Source organism: Rhinolophus hipposideros (genome assembly GCF_964194185.1).
Source record: "Rhinolophus hipposideros genome assembly, chromosome: 24".
Taxonomy (NCBI): domain Eukaryota; kingdom Metazoa; phylum Chordata; class Mammalia; order Chiroptera; family Rhinolophidae; genus Rhinolophus; species Rhinolophus hipposideros.
The window spans coordinates 7,363,219-7,381,583 of NC_138070.1; the positions used below are offsets into that span (position 1 = coordinate 7,363,219).

At 40.0% G+C, this 18,365-nt stretch overlaps 1 protein-coding gene across 3 annotated transcripts in view; it reads left to right on the forward strand.

Moving 5' to 3' along the window:
- PTPN11 (protein tyrosine phosphatase non-receptor type 11) overlaps nucleotides 1–15,398 on the forward strand; it is a 72,065-nt gene extending 56,667 nt beyond the window's left edge. For all 3 annotated transcript variants that reach the window (XM_081036903.1, XM_081036902.1, XM_081036904.1), the window contains exons 14-16: nucleotides 8,649–8,761; nucleotides 10,556–10,657; nucleotides 11,381–15,398. In XM_081036903.1, the coding sequence (XP_080893029.1) occupies nucleotides 8,649–8,761; nucleotides 10,556–10,625 (183 nt within the window). In that variant the 3' untranslated portion in view covers nucleotides 10,626–10,657; nucleotides 11,381–15,398. The remainder of the gene's footprint in view (nucleotides 1–8,648; nucleotides 8,762–10,555; nucleotides 10,658–11,380) is intronic.
- The last annotated feature ends 2,967 nt before the right edge of the window (nucleotides 15,399–18,365 follow it).

An 18,365-nucleotide genomic window follows, 5' to 3' on the forward strand; every position in this document is an offset into this window, starting at 1 on the left:
GGTTTTCAGTCCACACCAGAATACTCACTGAATTGTTTCGTTGTACCAAAGCATCTTTAGAAACAGTGTATGTGTAGAAACGTAAGGTCAGATAATTAACAAGCTACTGCTTTTGAATTTCCATGCCTTAAATCGGACTTTGTGTTATTCTGAGTGCTATGAAATATTTAGGTGGTTACTCTAGGCTATTGTATATTTGTCTTCCAGTTATACTTAATTTAGGCCAGGAATAGTTGCCCAAGAAGAAGAATTTATAAAAAGTACAGAAAATGCAGCTATATGGGTAGTACAAATTGGAAACTATTCAGGAATCTTGAAGCATATAATGTAGTCTTGGTAGGAAAAGCTGGGGGGAAAACTCTGTATGTCATTCAGCGGCTTTGGTTTTTATCCTTGTTTTGGAGAATTGAGGGACTTCCCCTCCCAGCATTTGTAGCATTTCAGATCTTTTCATTATCATGTGGTCTCTCTGACCCTCAATCTGAGGTTCTAATTTGGATTTAGGAACTGAAAAAAATATATATTTTGTCACTGCCCTTTTTCTTTGGGTGGAGGGAATAGACAAAAGCAAATATCGAAGTATTACGGAATATAGAATATAGAAACTAATGTCCCTGGTAACCCCACCCCAAGAGAGCTTGGATGTGTGCATGCATTCATTCAGCCAATACTTTTTTGGTGCCAATATGTACCGCACTGTACTAAGTACCTTCACTAGTGTATGATATATGAGCCTTCATATTTCAAAAAAGAAACGTTATAGTATTAAATAAAATGGGATCCTTATAATATGTAGTTTTCTGCATTGTATTGTGTGATTCAGTGTAGGAACTTGCTACCTGATTTCGTAGTAAAGAAGTACCTTCAACTAGCAAAAGGTTAAAGGCAGGCTTAACAACACGAAACCCACCTGGTTTTTAAATGAAACAAAAGAACAAAACTCATTGAGGTGAATAGTGATTATTACTGAAATAAAGTCATTTCCAAAATTGTGAAGCATTAGGAACCTTTGGGAGTGCAAGAATTTGCAAAAAGGAAAAAAGAAAATGAGTCATGGGTGGAGAGTAATGGGGAGGGAAGTAGAGAAATAGAGACAACACTGGGAAGGAGGAAATGCAGGAACAGAGGTGGGGACCCAGGGGAAAATGCAAATAAAGCAAAACTGAGAAAATTCTCAAGTTTACATAAATGGTTCTCACAGTCTGCCTTTACTTGGAAGTAGATGTCCTTGCTGACTTTCATGTACAGTATTTAAACAAATTTTTTTTATTTGCAAACATCAGTATGTGGAATTCCCTTCACCCAGCCTTCCTGTTAACATTTTAACACACTTACTTTATTAATCATTCATATTCGCCCCAATTTCTCTTTCTCTCTCTCTCTTTCTCTCTCCATATATCGATGTAATTTTTTAAATGAAATGTTTGCAGGTTGCATTATTGCCCCTTTGCCTCTAAATACTCTGATATGTATTTCCTAGAAATAAGGATATTCTCTTATATAACCATAGTAAAATGATCAAAATCAGGACATTAACATTAATGTAACACTAATTTCTAATCTACAGCCCATATTAGAAACTTGTCAATTTGTCCTACTAATATCTTTTATGTGGTCCAGGCTCATACAGTGCATTTAATTGTCATGTATCTTTAATGTCTTCTTTTCTGGAACAGTTTCTCAGTCTGTTTCTTTCGTGACCCTGACATTTTGAAGTGTTACAGCCAGTCATTTGTCGAATGCCCCTGGGTTTGGATTTGTCGGGCATGCTCTCTTGATTAGATTCAGGTCATGCATTTTTATGGGACTGTCACAGGAGTGGGGCCCTCACATGAGGGGCCCGGTCTGTTGATCTGTGTCATTACTGGCGCTGTTAACTTTGATGACTCGATGGTGTCGGTTAGATGGCCCCACTGTGAACTTACTTATTTTTCCCCTTTTAATTAATGTTTGACACGTGGCTACAGGAGAATGTATACATCACCAATTTTTCATCAGACTTTCCCTACTAAACATTCGTTCATTCACTGCCTGGAAAAATGACTCTGGTGGTATCTGGCCAGTGGTGATTTTCTCTTTCCATCCCTTCCTGTTCCTTGATGAGTTGGAAGCTTTCCTTTCTCCCTTACTCATTTGTTTGTTCATGTCAGAATGGATTGTAATCTATTAGTATCATTTTGTTGCTTAAATTGTCCCAAATTTGGCAAGTGGGAACCTTTTCAAGTTGGTTCCTGTGTCCTTCTGATAACATTCCCAACTTTGAGCACTTCCGTACACTTCCTGACAGCAGAAGATAAACCAGGTTCACTTGTACTTTCCCAGCCATTTTTTTCAAAGGAGTCCTGTTTCTTTTTACCAAAGAGTTGGTATTTGGAGGGCAAGATCTGGTACTAGATGTGCTTGTGTGTGCTGGAATAATATTTTTTGGATTGGTAATTAGCTAATGAATTTCTGCTCTAGTCCAGCTCTCTCTCTATAACCTCCCATGTATAGGCAAGACTTCTTCCCTCCCTCCAATAGGTTTTTTTTTTAAATAAATGTTTTATTTTGGAATAATTTTTAGATTCACGAAAAACTTGCAAAGGTAGTGTAGAGAGTTCCTGTATGCCCTTCCTTCACCCAGTTTTCCCTAATGGTATATGGTATATGACCATGGTACATTTATCAAAATGAAAAAATTAACACCGATCAGATAGATACATAGATAAGTGTAGAGAGTTCCTGTATGCCCTTCCTTCACCCAGTTTCCCCTAATGGTATATGGTATATGACCATGGTACATTTATCAAAATGAAAAAATTAACACCGATCAGATAGATAGATACATAGATAGATAGACAGACAGACAGGCAGACAGACAGACAGACAGTAGATCTATTACTTAAGCTCTACAGTTTATTTGGATTTCACCAGTTTTTCCACTGATTCCCTTTTTCTGGCCTATGATATGGTCCAGGATCCCCCATGTGTTTCTTCGGACCTTTGATAGTTTCTTAGTCTTTGCTAGTTTTCATGACCGTGACACTTGTGAAGAGTACTCGTCAGATAGCTTGTAGAATGCTCCACTTGCTTATTTGTAACTGGGAGAAACCTGGCTTCCATGATCTACTCAATCCTAACATACATGTAAAGTAGTTACTTTCAGAATTGCTGACCTATACCCCTGTGGGAATCGAATTTACCCACTAGGCAACTCTCCTCTGAAGGCAAAATTCTGCATCCCATAGGGAGTGTCTTTAGGCTGCAGTGCATAGAGACCTGGCCAGGATTCTCTCTGCGTGGACCATGGTATAGGACACAAGGTACCTTTAAAAATTCTGTAATCACAGCTGAGTCAGGACAGAAATGCAGTCGTGCAGGCTGAATTTCAGTTGTTGCCGTCAAGACTTAAATTGGCTTGGCAATTACCGTTCAGCTTGTTATATTCTAGTCAACATTTTGTTTGGTATTATTCCTTTAAGAAATCTTTGGGTGCCTTTTCTGTTCTAGACACTGATTCGATGCTGAGGATATACCAGAATAAGACAGACGTGGCTGTTGTCTCATGACACTTAAGTTTCACCAGATGGAAAGTTTGAGTTAACTTCAGGCATGCCCCCGTTTGTCCTCTTTTATTTGTTTCCCTAAACTTGTGCTTCTTTACATATCTTCCTTAATCTTCTCGGGCCAATACAAAAGGCCTTTATTTTCACATTGGTTCATTTGGTTATTCATTCCTGCATTAGTTAAAGTAGGGTTGTACTATGTGCCAGGCTCTCTAGGGTTGAAGTAGAAGGAATTAGAGGGGGAAGGGAAGTATGGGGTGTGATGCGTGGGATTTGAAAAGTAAGCAGAGATCAGATTTTTGAGGGGGCAGAGTTTGCAGGGAGAGATGTAAAAAGATCTCATTTGAAAAAGAGGGCCCTGGCTTAACAGGAAAGAATGGGTGGGTTCTAGGCTTGAGCAGCTGCAGGGGAAACCAGTGTAGGTGACAACTGACGATGGTTTGGACAGGGTGAGCAGGGCCGATAGTGAGCACAGAGAGAAGAACCAGGAAGATTTTGTGATTGATGTGGAAGGCATCAAGGTGTTTGCAATCCTGACATTTGAACCTAGAGCACACTGGGGGAGTTGCCTTGTTGCTTCGTAACCCGGAAAAGAGCATTTGCAGTTTACCCTCTCTTCCTGTTCTTGGCGGTTCGGGCCTTTTTTGCAATTTACAGTTCAAGAATGTAATTGGAGTTCCTTCACATAGGAAGATATTTAATATCAGATGATTTTAGAGCGTCGTGATTGGTCCCTCCTCTTAACCTTGTCAATTGGCAAGGCCATAAGATTTATTATAAACGTCGCAAAAGGCTTGGGAACTGCTGTGTCATTGAATTCGGGTGGAGGACAGATCAATTTCAGATCATTTTTCAGGCCTCTGAAACAAATTTCCCTCCATCCTCACAAAACAAAACAAAATAAAACAACCCTTATCCCTGGAGAATTTCTCTGGTCTGTGAGATAGCCGGGGCTGTCACAGTGCGGAGAACCAAACTTGTCTGATTAGTGGATCAGTTTCAGTTCTTCTCCTTCCTAGGTAAGCTAAAAAGCTCCAGCATTTTTTATACTTTTCCTTGAGCTACTTTGATTCATTGAAATAATTCCTGTCCCATTAATTGCTCCTCATTAGAAAATTCTTTCATAATCGCTTTATGTAAAATATTGATTTTGAATTTTAAGAAAGTACTTAGTAGGGAGGGAGAAATGGGGAGTTGCTGTTCTATGGGTATAGTTTCAGTCATGCAAGATGAAAACGTCCTAGAGACCTGCTGTTCAACAATGGCACATAGTGAACAATATTGTGTACACTTAAAGTTTTGTTGAGAGTATATCTCGTGTTGTGTGTTTTTCTACCAAAATTGTAAAAAGAAATAAGGCATAGAAAGCAAGTTTATGCTTCAGTTTTTATTTTATATTTTTAATTTTTATTCTAAAAAAATGAGTTAGGTTTTTTAAACTTTAGAATAGATTTTTTAAAAAGTAAAAAATCTCTGCCAGTTCTTCCATTTAATATCTCATTTTAAATTATACTGTATCATTTTTTAAAATTGCTTATGTAAGTCAATATTTTAGTGCTAAAAAAATCTGTGGCTTCTACTCAGAGGTGATTATTCATAAGGCCCTTAGATTTTTGAAAGCAATTCACAAAATTTAAATACCATATAGACGAAACAACACAATTTATTTCTCCTTGTATTTCTTTTGTGCAACTATTCCCTCAGACTAAGTTCTGTAACGACTGCTCTATCAGCTAAGAAATTGGTTTGGCTGCTTTGACAGAGGCTAAATAATAGTGGCTTAAACGAGATCTAGAAGCTTATTTCTCTCCTACACAAAAGTGATTTGGCAAGTGATTTGGGGTTGAAGGGGTATAGAGAGGGCAGCTCTGCTCCATGGTGTCATCCAGGGACCCAGGTACATTCTTTCTTGTTGTTCTACTGTCCTGTAGAATGTTTTCTTTTCCACGTGGTCTCAGAATAGCAGGAGCAAGTGGAGGGCAAGAAGCTGCCTATTATTGTGGGAGTCAGGTTTTTTCTGTAAAGAGTCAAGACAGTGAATCTTACAGGCTTTGTAGGTTGCATGAGTTCTCTGTTGCATATCTTTTTTTTTTCTTACAACCCTTTCAAAACTATTAAACTTGTAAGACAGGTAACTGTTCTTATCTCACAGCGTTATGAAAAGGCTTCAGACTAGATTTATCCCACAAGCCATTAGTTTGCCAACCCCTGTTTTAAGACCATGGCATAGAAATTGCACACTTCCTCATCTGTAAAATAGGATTAATAATAGTATCTCTTTTAAAAGGTTGTTATGAGGATTAAAATGAGATAATATACTCAAAATAGTGCCGGCACAAAATAAGTGCTTAGAAAATGTTAACTGGTTTTATTATTATTATAATAATTGACATTTAACTCCATTTGTGAAAGACAGCACATTTTTCTTTCAATGTGCTACATTCAATGTGCTACATTTTTCAGCACACCTCCTGAGTTTTGACATGGTTTATAACATTTATACTTATAATTGCCACAGTTGTGTAGTGTTAGCACGGTATATAAATCAGAGCTCTAGTCCTTTTATCATGATTTTTATTTCTCTGAATTCCTTATTTTGATTTTGGTTTAGTGTCTCTGTTGACTAGATTTCATTATCTAGTGGTTGTTTTAAAAATATATTGTATTCCAAGTTTTTGCATGATTGAAAATGTCTGAATATTGGTTTTATATCTAAAGGATAGCTTAGCAGGGTATAAGATTCTTGGGTATAATCTTTAAGATTCAGGGTATAATCTTCCCCCCTTCTACCCCAAGATTTTTTAGAATTATATGGCTATGTTCTATATTATATAAGTCTAAAATCAATTCAGTTGTCCCACTTTATATGTGACTGACTTTTTCCATCTGGAGATTCCATCCAAGCAGATTCTTTATGGTTGATGTTTTGGGAGATTGTGAAGTTTTTCCTGTGTTATATGTCCTTTTAAAATGCAGGTTCAGTTTTTTTCCATTTGTTTTAAATTTCAGGAACATTTTCTTGCATTATGTGTTAGAATATTTTTTCTGTTCTATTTGTTCCTGTCTTCAAGAATTCCCCTATGTATACCAAATCTCTCATTTGCTTTTTCCATCATTTTTATGTATTTTATTAATAGTTTTTTAGTATGTTTTCCACTAACTTGTCTACAATGTCCCATTCAATGTTTTTAGTTATTTTATTTTTTACTGCCTTTAATTGGATTTGAATTTCTAATATTTCTTGTTTTTTTCCTTCTTCTGTTTCTGTTGCTTTGCCAGTTTTCTTTTCATTGCCTGTTATCGTATAATCTCTTAAGAAAACACATGTCTGTAAAGTTCGATATTAATGTAGAACTATTTAGAACTAATGTAGAACTATTCAGGGGTTTCTTTGTCCTGCTGCAGTTGGAGTGGATGTGTGTCAGTTCTCAGCTTCCTCCTGATTGGACCCCAGCTTTCACAGTATTACAGCTAAGATGCTTCAGGGTTTGTAGATTGCAGTTGTAACATTCCTTTATTTTATGTGTATTAAGATTTTTCACTTTTTATTAACTGTTGTTTTTGGTGAGAAGAAATAAACTTCAGTAGGTTTAATTTTTTTTTTATGCTTTATCTTTCATTTTGAAAAATTAAAAAAATACAGTACCACACCTATAATTGACCATGTGGTTTCGTCACATTTCTTTCACGTCTTTTTCCTTTCATAAAAGCAACAAAATGTAGTAGGTTCAGATGAGGTTCCCTTTGCTCACCCCCAGGTGCACCCCTCACCCCCACCTTTGGTACCCCAGGCAGTCACTAGCCTTGCAGTCTCTTTATATTTTAAAATACAAGTACAGATATCCATACACAATATATAACATTTTGTTTTCTATGTTTAGGATGTTTAGCCAAATGGTATCACACTGTTTTATCGTTTTGCCGTTTGTGTTTTTCCAGTGAATATTGTTTATGACATCTGTTTTGGTGCATACACACACACACACAGTTTTTGTTGTTCCTCTTCACTGTTGCGTGTTATTTCATGATAAGAATACATCGCATTCATTTGTCCTCTTGATGGCCACTATTAAGGCTAGCGTGTCCCTGGACATCCGTGCACCGCTCTTTTAGGCTTACGTGCATGAATTTGTGAAGAAGCACATGTTCATGGCTGTAGGATATAATGCCTTTTCATTACTAGAAATGCCTTTCATATTACTAGATACTAAGTAGTTAGGACTGCCGGTACTAATTGCAGACCCACGTGGTGGTATCCATTTACCTTCTTACCTGCAGTAAATGAAAGTCCCTCACATGTATGTCTGTGTTAGTTTTGGGTACCCGTTCTAATAGGTGCTGTTTCCTGAGTAACTCTGAAGTGAATGCAATGGTATTATAATGATGGCAGTTGGATGGATTGGATTTCCCGCATTGGTTATTTCTAGGTGAATTTAGGAGTAGAGAAGAGTGATAAACCATCTAACAGGAGTCCTACCAAATATAGTTCAGTCTGCATCTGAGATGAGATTACATTCTATTAGATTTCCTTGCCGCCCCCCCCACCCCCGCCCCGAGTACCTAGAGCTGAAAATAAAGTTTTAAAGGTGCTAGGGTCTTTTTTGGGGTGAGATGGGGGCGGCAGGGGAGATATGATAAAGTGTATTATTATTTCTGATATGAGCACTACCGTCTTCCTGCCTGTGTGCCATTTTTCACTTGGAGCGAATGTATTTATGGAACTCTTTTCCCAGTTGTTTACCTGAAAATTATTACATATGTTGCAAGTGAACTGTGAAATGATTAGGTGCTAATGTGGCAAAGAAATGTGATTTCTCTCTTAGCCCAGAAACAGATACATTTAGTTTAATACAGTAAGTTGTTCATGCATGACTCTCTGTGCTTATGAATTGTATGGTTCAAAAGTAGTTTTCGCCCATATGAGGATGTGGTCAGTATTTTAGTGTTAAATCAGGGTCCAATCTCTCTCTCTCTCTCTCTCTCTCTCTCTCTCTCTCTCTCTCTCTCTCTCTCTCTCTCTCTCTAGTGAAATGCTTTTTTTTTAATTCTTTTATTCCTTTAAAAATGTCACAGTTCCTCATATATGCAATCTTCATTTTTCAGAAAAGCAAGAGGAAAGGGCACGAATATACAAATATTAAGTATTCCCTAACGGACCAGACAAGTGGAGATCAAAGTCCCCTCCCGCCTTGTACCCCAACACCATCCTGTTCAGAGTAAGTAGTAATGAAGGGAATTCTTTTTACCTGAACATACTCCTCTAGAAAAGCTTAAAAAACAAGTCTTTGTAGCACACACCTTTCATTGGTGCACAGAATTGTCTCCCAGCTGATGAGTGAGTGTATCCGTGGCTATCTAAACTAAATTTTAATTTACTTACACTGAAAGCCAATTGCTACACACGCGAGGATTATATGAGGCTATACGCTTATCAACTGTTGGTTCTCCAAGAGGAATCTTCATTTTTCTTTCAATGGGATGGGATTTGTTGCAGAGGTAGATAACCCACTTTGAGGTGTTAAGACTCTTTGCTAAGTAAAAGTAAATAAATTGACCATTAATGTGTCAGCACAATCACGATCCGCGAATTTCCCCCAGTCAGCAGAAATCTACTTTGGGGTTTAAACTAGGAGCCAACAAATTACAGCTTCCTAGGCCAAGTCCTGGCCGCCGCGGCCTGTTTGTGCAGTTCCCAAATGTTTTTTAAAGGGTTATTAAACACACACGCACGCACACACGAAGAATAACATATGACAGAGACTTTGTATGGCCTGCAGAAACTAAATTATTTACCCTGTGGTTCTTTATAGAACAACTTTGCTGATTCTTTGTTTAAACTACAATGTGATAGGAAAAACATTTGTTAAATCAATTATGTGAATGGCAATTGTAAGTCATGTTTTATATGTTCTCAAGTCATTCTGTGGTATAACATTTGCTCCCCCCCCCCCGCCCCCAACAATCTTATCTCTGTTTGCTTCTGATGTGGATTTTTACACCCCTGCTGACTTTAATACTCTATATAAACATTTTAGATAGCATATATGAGGCTTGTATTTATAATTGCTTTCTATTTAACAATTGAAATGAAATTATACAACAAAAGTGTTCCCTCCACCAAGCTGCCTCTTCCTCTTCTGCCTGCTTTTTCCTTTCCCAGTGGACTGACAGGGAAAGTTGATATTTTAAATTGCTATCTGCAGTAATTTGCAGTGGAACCAGCTCGTCTGGGTCCTTGCCAGAAGGCTTTCCCCACATGTTGGCACAACAGCATCAGCTCTAATGACTCCCTTGTTATCCATGCGCCTGTGACTAACAGGTTCTCTGCCTCTCTGTTCCCATCAGCCCCCTAGTAGGTGCAGACACAGGATACGCTGGACCCCCAGCCCCTTTTGCTTGTTTCTTCTCGCTCCTCTCAGACTGGCACCCACAGCTGCTGCGTTCCTTGTTCTCCCGGACTGCTGTGCGCACTACTCCCTCCCTGTGCAGCAGACAGAGTCTGGGCTCTGATGCACTGACCTTCCATCCCAGGGCTCTAAACCCACCTTGAGCTTCACGTTCCCTGGTCCCCTTTACGTGGCTAGATTCAGGGCCTGACTGCTCCTAGATACTTTCCCTTCTTAGAACCCTTGCCCATGCAGAGCTTTCTGCTTGAAATGAATACTGTTCCTTTCTACATGTACATGTCCCCCCCTCCTTCAAGGTGTCACTCAGAAGTCGCATCGTGCAGGCCTCCCTTGCTCTGCCCACCTGGAAAACAACTCGTTTTCCTCTAAATCCCAGAGAGCAGAGGGGCCCAAGGATCTACTTTCACTGTTAGCTTCACAATTACATTGCTGTAGGTTTATGTCTCATATCCTGTCATAGAATGCCAGCTCCTGGGGCAGGAATTATGTCTGCACCATAGCTGGTCCCCAAGAATATATGTAGTATGTGCCTTAGAAATACGTAAGCTTAAGCAGCATGGCCTGCATTTTTGTAAACTTCATCTTCCTTCTTTTCTTTTTCAGAATGAGAGAAGATAATGCTCGAGTCTATGAAAACGTGGGTCTGATGCAGCAGCAGAAAAGTTTCAGATGAGAAGACCCGCAGAGACTTCGACACAGAAATAGGTATTTACATGGAAGTTCTGTATCGGTTAATTGTTTATAGCATTTGTGGCATTTTTAAGCAGGCCCATAATTTGTGAATGTTTCAGCAAAATGTATCATAATTGAGTTTTACACATCAGCCTCCTTTTCCCTCTCTCTAAACTTCTTTTTTCCAAGCTGGATTTATTTTACAGTTCATTAAGCATCAAAACCAAATGAAGAATTAACTGTGAAGGGCAAGGTTAGCACTTGTTGTAGAGAAATAGTTGATATTGGTGATAGAACACCAGATATCCCCATTCCTGCTATTTTTATTAGAATTGGTTAACCCAGGCTATGATGGGAGATGATCTGTAGGGATCCGGGAAACATGGAAGGACAGCCTTGGATGGTTGGAGTCAGGATGCCTGAGTTCTCATCCCAGGTGGCCTCTGACTGGCTATGTGACACCGCATTGACAACCCGAGCCTCCAACAGGCTCCACTCCACATTCCTTCCAGCTCTATTGCTAGAAATTTGTCTCCTTTGTACATCTCCTCCCTGTCAATCATCTTCTTAGACAGTGACCCATGTGTGATTATGTTTTAATGATAAGTTAGAAACTCTTAGCTTTAGCATGTCGTGTTGAAATTCTCATTCCAGTTAGTATATTTAAAAGCTTTAAATCTACTTTAAAATGGTTTAAAGCCTTGTCAAACTTTTAGACGTGTACTCCTTCAAAGTTCTAATGTATTTCTTTCTCAGATGTGGACTTCACCCTCTCCAGAAAAAGATCAAGAACAGATGCAAGAAAGTTTAGGTGAAGAATGAACTTGAATTTCGAAGGCTTGCGTTGTGGATAACTGACTACCTTTGGATAAGCAAAATTTGAAACCATTTAAAGACCACTGTATTCTAACTCAACAATACCCGATTTCCAGTTACTCATTTCCTCAGATAAGAAGAAATCATCTCTACAATGTACACAGTGTTATATTTTATAGAATTTTATTTTAAATTGAGGAATCAGTTAAAGTGTGCTCCATATTTTACAGAAGATGGTGATTCAAATTCTGGCATGTTTTTCTTTCTATAACCTTAACAAATCTAATGTTTTTCTCTCTTTGTGGGGGATGATAGGGCACTTGTTAGAGGAAAAACGGGGAAAATTAAGTGACCACATCCTTTAGAACAATTTCATTTATCATCGCTTATCCAGTAGTGGATAATTCATTTTGATGGCCTCTTTTTTTTGGCTAAATGATAATGAAGTCAGAGCCCCAGACTCTCAGAAGTTGACCATCTTCCTTTGCATTGCCATTAAAAAATCATGGGGAAAAAATCATGGGAACTTCAGAGAAAAGGCATGTTTTCTTCTTAGCAGATGGTCAGTTGCCAAGCAGCCTGTTGACCGAGAAGGTTGTGGTGGGGAAATGTTTGCCATATTTTCTTGTCATTTGAATAACTGTATTGTATTTAGAAAAAAAGGACATCTGTGGATAACCAGTATGTTGGTTATCAACTGCTGCTGACAAACCATCCCCAAACATAGTGGCTTAAAATAAAATGACAATTCTCTTTTTCTTCTTCCCTCACTATTCTTCTACCTGGGCTGGGCTCAGCTCAGCTGTTCCCCTGCTTGTCTTGAGAGTGTCACCGGTGTCACTCCTGCTGGTCGGCAGCTTGGCTGAGACACTGGGATAGCTGGGCCTCTCTGCATGGGGTCCTCTGGTCTCCTCCTTCATGTAATCTCTCCAAGTGGCCTCACCAGCAGGGTACGTTACCCCTCACATGGCAGCTCAGAGCTCCCAACAGTAGAAAGCAGTAGTGGCCAGGCCTTCTGAAGACTTAAACCCGGGACTGTCACAGCATCACTTCTACTGCCCACTATTGAGGAGAGCAAGTCACAGGCCCAGCCCAGATTCGGGAAGAGGGGACGACAGGAGGGCATGAAGTGGAGGTGTGGTTGTGGTTCACTGGGGGTCCCCAGGGAGCAGACTGTCAGAACCAGGACCATGGAAAGACAACTATTGTTAGCAAAGGAGAGAAGCTGCTAGTGACCTTGGGAAGCTGAAGTCAGACTGAGAAAGAGAGGGCCTTCCTGCACCAGTTCTGCCAGCTCTGAGCTTGTTTTCTGAACCATCACTTGGGAAAACTGGTCTCATAAGGATGGATGTGTTTGGGGGGGGCAGAGCATCTGAAAGCAGGACCACCCCTTTACCACGGCACCCACAGAGGGAGGCGCGTGTGGTGCTTTCTAAATGCCTGCGCGCAGTCAGGCCACCATGCCTGCGTGCGGCCAGGCCGCGCGTGTGGGGAAGCAGCTCTAACGAGGCTGCTAATCAGATTGAAGTAGCAGTAGCTCATTTTTATTTTAACCAAGCAGTCAGATTTGCTAACATCCTACCTGAAGTGCCTTCAAAACCATCCCTCGTTGCCCCGTGTGTTGAATCATCATTCGGTGAGTGTATTTCAATTAAAATATCATCGGCTGACTTTGTGAAGGTAATAAAATGCTAGGCTGCTTTGTCATCAAGTCATGTTCTCCCTTCTGGAATTCTTCTTGCTTTTGCTCCTGAAAGGAAGGACTAGATTCAGCCCTGGTCGTAGTTCCCTCCCTCCTAAGGTCTTCACCGCCCTTAAAACCCTGAGGTCAGTTGGGGAGAGCAGTGGCTGCCATTTTCACCGAGAAAATGTGCAGTGTTCCCCGCTACCCCACCTCCTCAATCTCTTGAACTTAGAATTGCTTCAGAACACAAGTGTGGCCTGAAGGTCATTACCTTATAAGAGGAATGTAAATGACTACTGCCTTCTTGCCAAGCCTGTAAAGAAAGAGATTCCCGTTCAGTATTTGCAACAAGGATCTTTAATCCTATTCTTTTTATTGCATTGTCACATTGAATGGTTCTCCGTTTTGCCTGGATTTTGTGGAACTGTTTTGACTGGACTTTGGGGCCAAAGTCTTTCACCAGCATCCAAGGGTTTGATTGTACAAATACACCTGCTGCGTTACATCTCTGCCTGTAGCTTCTAATTGGTTGTTTTTACACTTGGGGGAGGGGAACACCTGATCTTGTTAGCTAGCTCTGTTCGTTATAGGACATTGATCTTATTTAGATTTCCCTCCACGAAGTCAGCAAATTGTCATGTTAGGTAAACTTACGTCAAGACAGGATTAGAGGAGTCCCTAGGTTGCTAAAGTTTGTTGTGTGTTTAATAAAAGGTGATTGCAAGTTTTTCAGATGAAATTTCTCTGTGTGCGATGGAATCAGGCAGAGGGGCGGTAAAGATGGGGAGCTTGAGATGTGGGAATGAAAGTTCCAAAGAGATGGTGTCTGAGGACGTCAAAGGGCCCAGGGCCAGAGCAGTCAGTAATAGTTGAATCAGGTTACCTGGAAAATAGGTGTGGTAGACACATGTACGCAGTCTGCTTCCGGGTTGCTGGTAGAAATGAAATTTGCACAATCTCCCATAGCTGGTTGAGTATTTTAAAATTATAAACATAGGATTTTATATTTGGGGGTGAAGAAATTATCTGGCACATGATAATTGGATTTTTTAAGCCAAATTTCTGTTTTAATAGCTTTTATAAAAAAAATAAAAAGACACCTCATATCTAGTGTGTGACCCTCCTGAAAATTATGGTCATCTGTTGCATTGAAATCAATGACTCTTCAAACGTGGCTAAATGGGGATGAGAAAATATTTGTACGACTTTCTTGGTCTTTTCATTCTTGACAGAGCCCAGTTGCTTTGGAATAGCCAAGGAAATCATCAAGATTCTTTTTAGGGGTTATTTTACTGGGGATTTTGAGAACTAATATAAGGTCTTGGGTTATTTCTAGTTCAGGGGAATGTGGAAAAAGGTATGCAATTGTGAAGTGTTTTGTTGTAGCTTATTAATCCATACAGGAAACTTAGACTGTAGACATGCAGTACAAACCCAGTGCAGTTTTTGTTTTCTGTATATTGTTGGGGGAATAAAGTTTTCTATTGCAAGCACATGGCCTCCCTGATTTCACGATGCCTTTATTAGGATCTGTATTAGCCCTTAATTGTGTCAAAATCTTTTTCCCTCTTCCTCTTGAAAAAGTAAGTTCCAAAATATAGTTTATTGTACCTTCCATCATTAAAAAGTTTGTTCCTTTTTCACTATGGGCAGTTCAAACAAGGCAAAAATATTTAACTGTTGGTTTTAGTGTGTTGTATAACTTTGCTGTATATCAAACTAATTCTTACAAGTTTTCATCCTAAACCTCAAATCATGTAATTAATAATTTGCCTGTTTATTTATGACCTAATTGTGATTCTTTTATTAATAAAAGCTAATGGAAAAGGATTCTTTATTAAGCTGATGACTAGACCTACATTTAATTTTCCTGCAGTATATGAAGTATTGTACCAGAGTATTAAAAGATATGTAATATTTTATTGATAAATCTATCCTTTAAAAGGAATACATTTTAGGATGTCATCATTTTGATGTGAATCATGTAAATGTTGATAATATGCACTGTTTATTATACATTTAGTGTTTCAAGAGATTCACTTAATTGCCTTTTTGCCCACGTATATTGTGTAGTCTACTTGCAATTGTTTTAAAAAGTGACATTAAAAGAATAGTTTATGTAGAGAAACATTAGTGGATGTTACTTGTCTCCCAACCTGTATTTATGGGTGTTAGTTCAACTGCTTTGCTAATTGCAAAGCCCTATTATCAGAGAAAAGTGTATTTGTAAACTGTATGGGAACTAAAAATTAGGAATAAAACCATTTTCTTATATTATGGTATTTGTCATTTACTTCATCAGAAATATTCAGGAAAAATGGGGATTATAGGTCACTCAATTTCCTACACGGGCAAAATGCTGACAGTTAGCAGCTCTTCTCTACAGGAGGACTTGGAACACGGAATGAATGAATCAGTTCCTCCAGCATTTGTTGAGTGCCTCCTCTATGAATAGCTTTGGGAGATAGACAGGGAATTCTTTTTGGAAGAACTTACAAGTATCGAATGAAAAGCGTGTCTGTGTAAAATATGCAGGAAATGATTGCATACAGACCTGAACGTGAGTAGTATTGGGTGGGGGTATGAAGTAAAGATACGATGGGTGGGGAAGCTTGTAGGAGGACTGAATTCTGTGCTAGGATGTCAGCTCTTCGCTTTAGGGTACGTTTAGGCCACATGAACACGGCCCTTTGCTTCTTCTGATGACAGCACTGGGTTAACACGGGCCGGAAGAATTCATTTTCTAAATAAAACAGGTAGTTGTTTCCTATTGTGACTCTCGTGGAGTAATTTGTATTATTTACACCACAAAACGCTATGTGCCTCCTTTCAGCCTCAGCTGTTACTTGATGCGTCTAATCAGATACAGCTGGTGTAGTTGGTGACACCAGTCACCTATCCATTCAGAAAAATACTGAGCACCTTCAGAATGCAAGGCACTCACTGCACCTGTGCTGGACACTGGGGGAAAGCAGTGACCAATGCAGACATGGTGGCTGTCGTCATGGTGGTGACATTCTACCAGGGGAGCTAGGCCTTGTACAAGTCAGGAGGCAGTTAATTATACTTGGGATATTATACTACTGAAGTATACTGTTGAAGAGGCCGGGTGCCAAGACAACGCAGGAAAGACCAAAATTAGACAACCAATTCCAGATGGCAAGAGGGTGCTGAAGGGGGCGGAGGGGATGTGTCACCGGGGAACGGAACTTTCTACAGATGGAGAATGTCTGCTGGGTTTTCAGACCGACGTACTGTGGTGGTTACTCTCTAGGATTTCAGAAGACATGCTGTGGACCCCTTTGGCCCGGAGATGCCTTGTTCCCCATAATCCTTCCTGAACTCCTGCACATTAGAGGGCCGTGGCCACATCTTGCCTTGTACATATCATGAAAAAAACCTAGTTCTGTAGTTCCTACTCACAAGAACTCCCCCCCCCAAAAAAAAAGTGTGGATTAAAGACAAAGCAGAATCCCCGTAACAGATCAGTTGTGGACAAAGAGCCAAGGGCTTATTCAGCTTGGCTGTCTTGTAAAGGAAGAGCTTCAGAAGAAAGCCCCTACTTAGTATTGGATCACATTACACGTATGCTTTGCATCCACCCATTCCCTTTTAGGATTCCTGAAAAAGGGGCTGTGACCTCCAGTGAATCGTGTTATGCAGGTGATGTCTTTTCCCCCTAGGAAATAGCTAAGCTTCCAAGCACTGAATTTGCAAAATGGTAATGAGCCAGAAACAGAAATCTGCTATTTTATCAATAGCAACAATTACTAATGAGTTGATATTCATGTCATTTGATGTCAGACAAGTTAAATCTTGATGTAAAATATAGCTACTAAAATAAAGATTATAAGAGAGCAGTACAGTACTGCAAATCCTATGGGCTGTTGACGGACAAAGGAATTGCATGTGCAGCTCAGACCTGTCATCTGTACCGAGCTAGTTACACTCCACTGGAAAGAATTTGGGGTTCAGCAAAGATTAAATCCTCACTAGGGTGTAGGCACTGGGAAGTAAAACAGTTCCTGCCTTTGAGAAGCTCAGTTTCATCAGGGAGACAGATGTAAATACAGATAGTTATAATTTGATTGGAGTAGACAATAATAAGGGTATAACTGAAATTGATGGTTGCATAGAGGAGTGAATTTTGCGGGAGTTAGAATTCACCTGTGGGGGTCACTTCAGCTTCTTCTTGACCAGTGGGGAATGTATGTGTATGGAGAAAGAGAGGGAGAGAGAAACTGTCCGTTTATATTTTGTAGTTTCAGTCAAGGCCAGTTTCTTCTCTGAATCTCTTCCTAGAAATGAACATAACAAGGCCTGTCACTGTCTCTGTTTAGTGCTTGCTTCTCCATTCATCTCCGAACAATGGAGAATAATGCTCTTCACCATGATCTACATTGATGGCCTTTCTAGCACTCTTGGATGCATTTTGCAACAAAATAGAGTACATATTTTAGTGTTTCCATTCTCCGTGCACCTGGCCACTGCATTTTTAACCATTCAGTTCTTGGCTGGAATTCGTTCACTAAATTCCCTATTTTGGGTCATCTAGGCCAGTTTTGCTAGGACTTCCTAGTATAATTTAGAGTATGCATCATGCTTTGGAACGAGCCATTTCATTCTGAATGTAATCTTTTCTTTTAAGGGGAAAGTCAAGTTCACGTAGTAGGGCAAAAGATTTTTTTCCTGCATCGTGTTTTTGTACAAATTCACAGTCAATAGAATTAAATTGCAATTTGGTTTTATAAGTAATCAATTGTCTTTCATAGTTCATTTCCTTTTTTCCCCCCTTTCTTCCACCTCCTCCCCGCCCCCAACTCTGATTCAAGCCATTGTTTCTCAGTGTATTTGTGTAGGACACAGCTCCCTGGCCCACGCTGGTATTATGAGGCGTGCTCCCCCCGGGCTGAGGCAGTCGGTCACCGGTCATCGGTCAGCCGCTCACAGCAGCTCACGGCAGCTCTCACCAGCTGCCGACCACCTACGCTGGCCACCGGCTGCTCATGGAAGCACATGGCAGCCCATGGCAGCACACAGCAGCCCACGGCCGCTCATGCTGGCTGCCGGCCACTTACACTAGCCACCAGCCACTGGAATTGAATCGGCGACCTTGGTGTTATGAGCACCGCGCTCAATCCAACTGAGCCAACCAGCCGCCCTTAACCGTTTTTAACTGTGGAGTTCAGTGGCATTAAGCCCATTCACATTGCTGGACAACCATCACCACCACCCATCTCC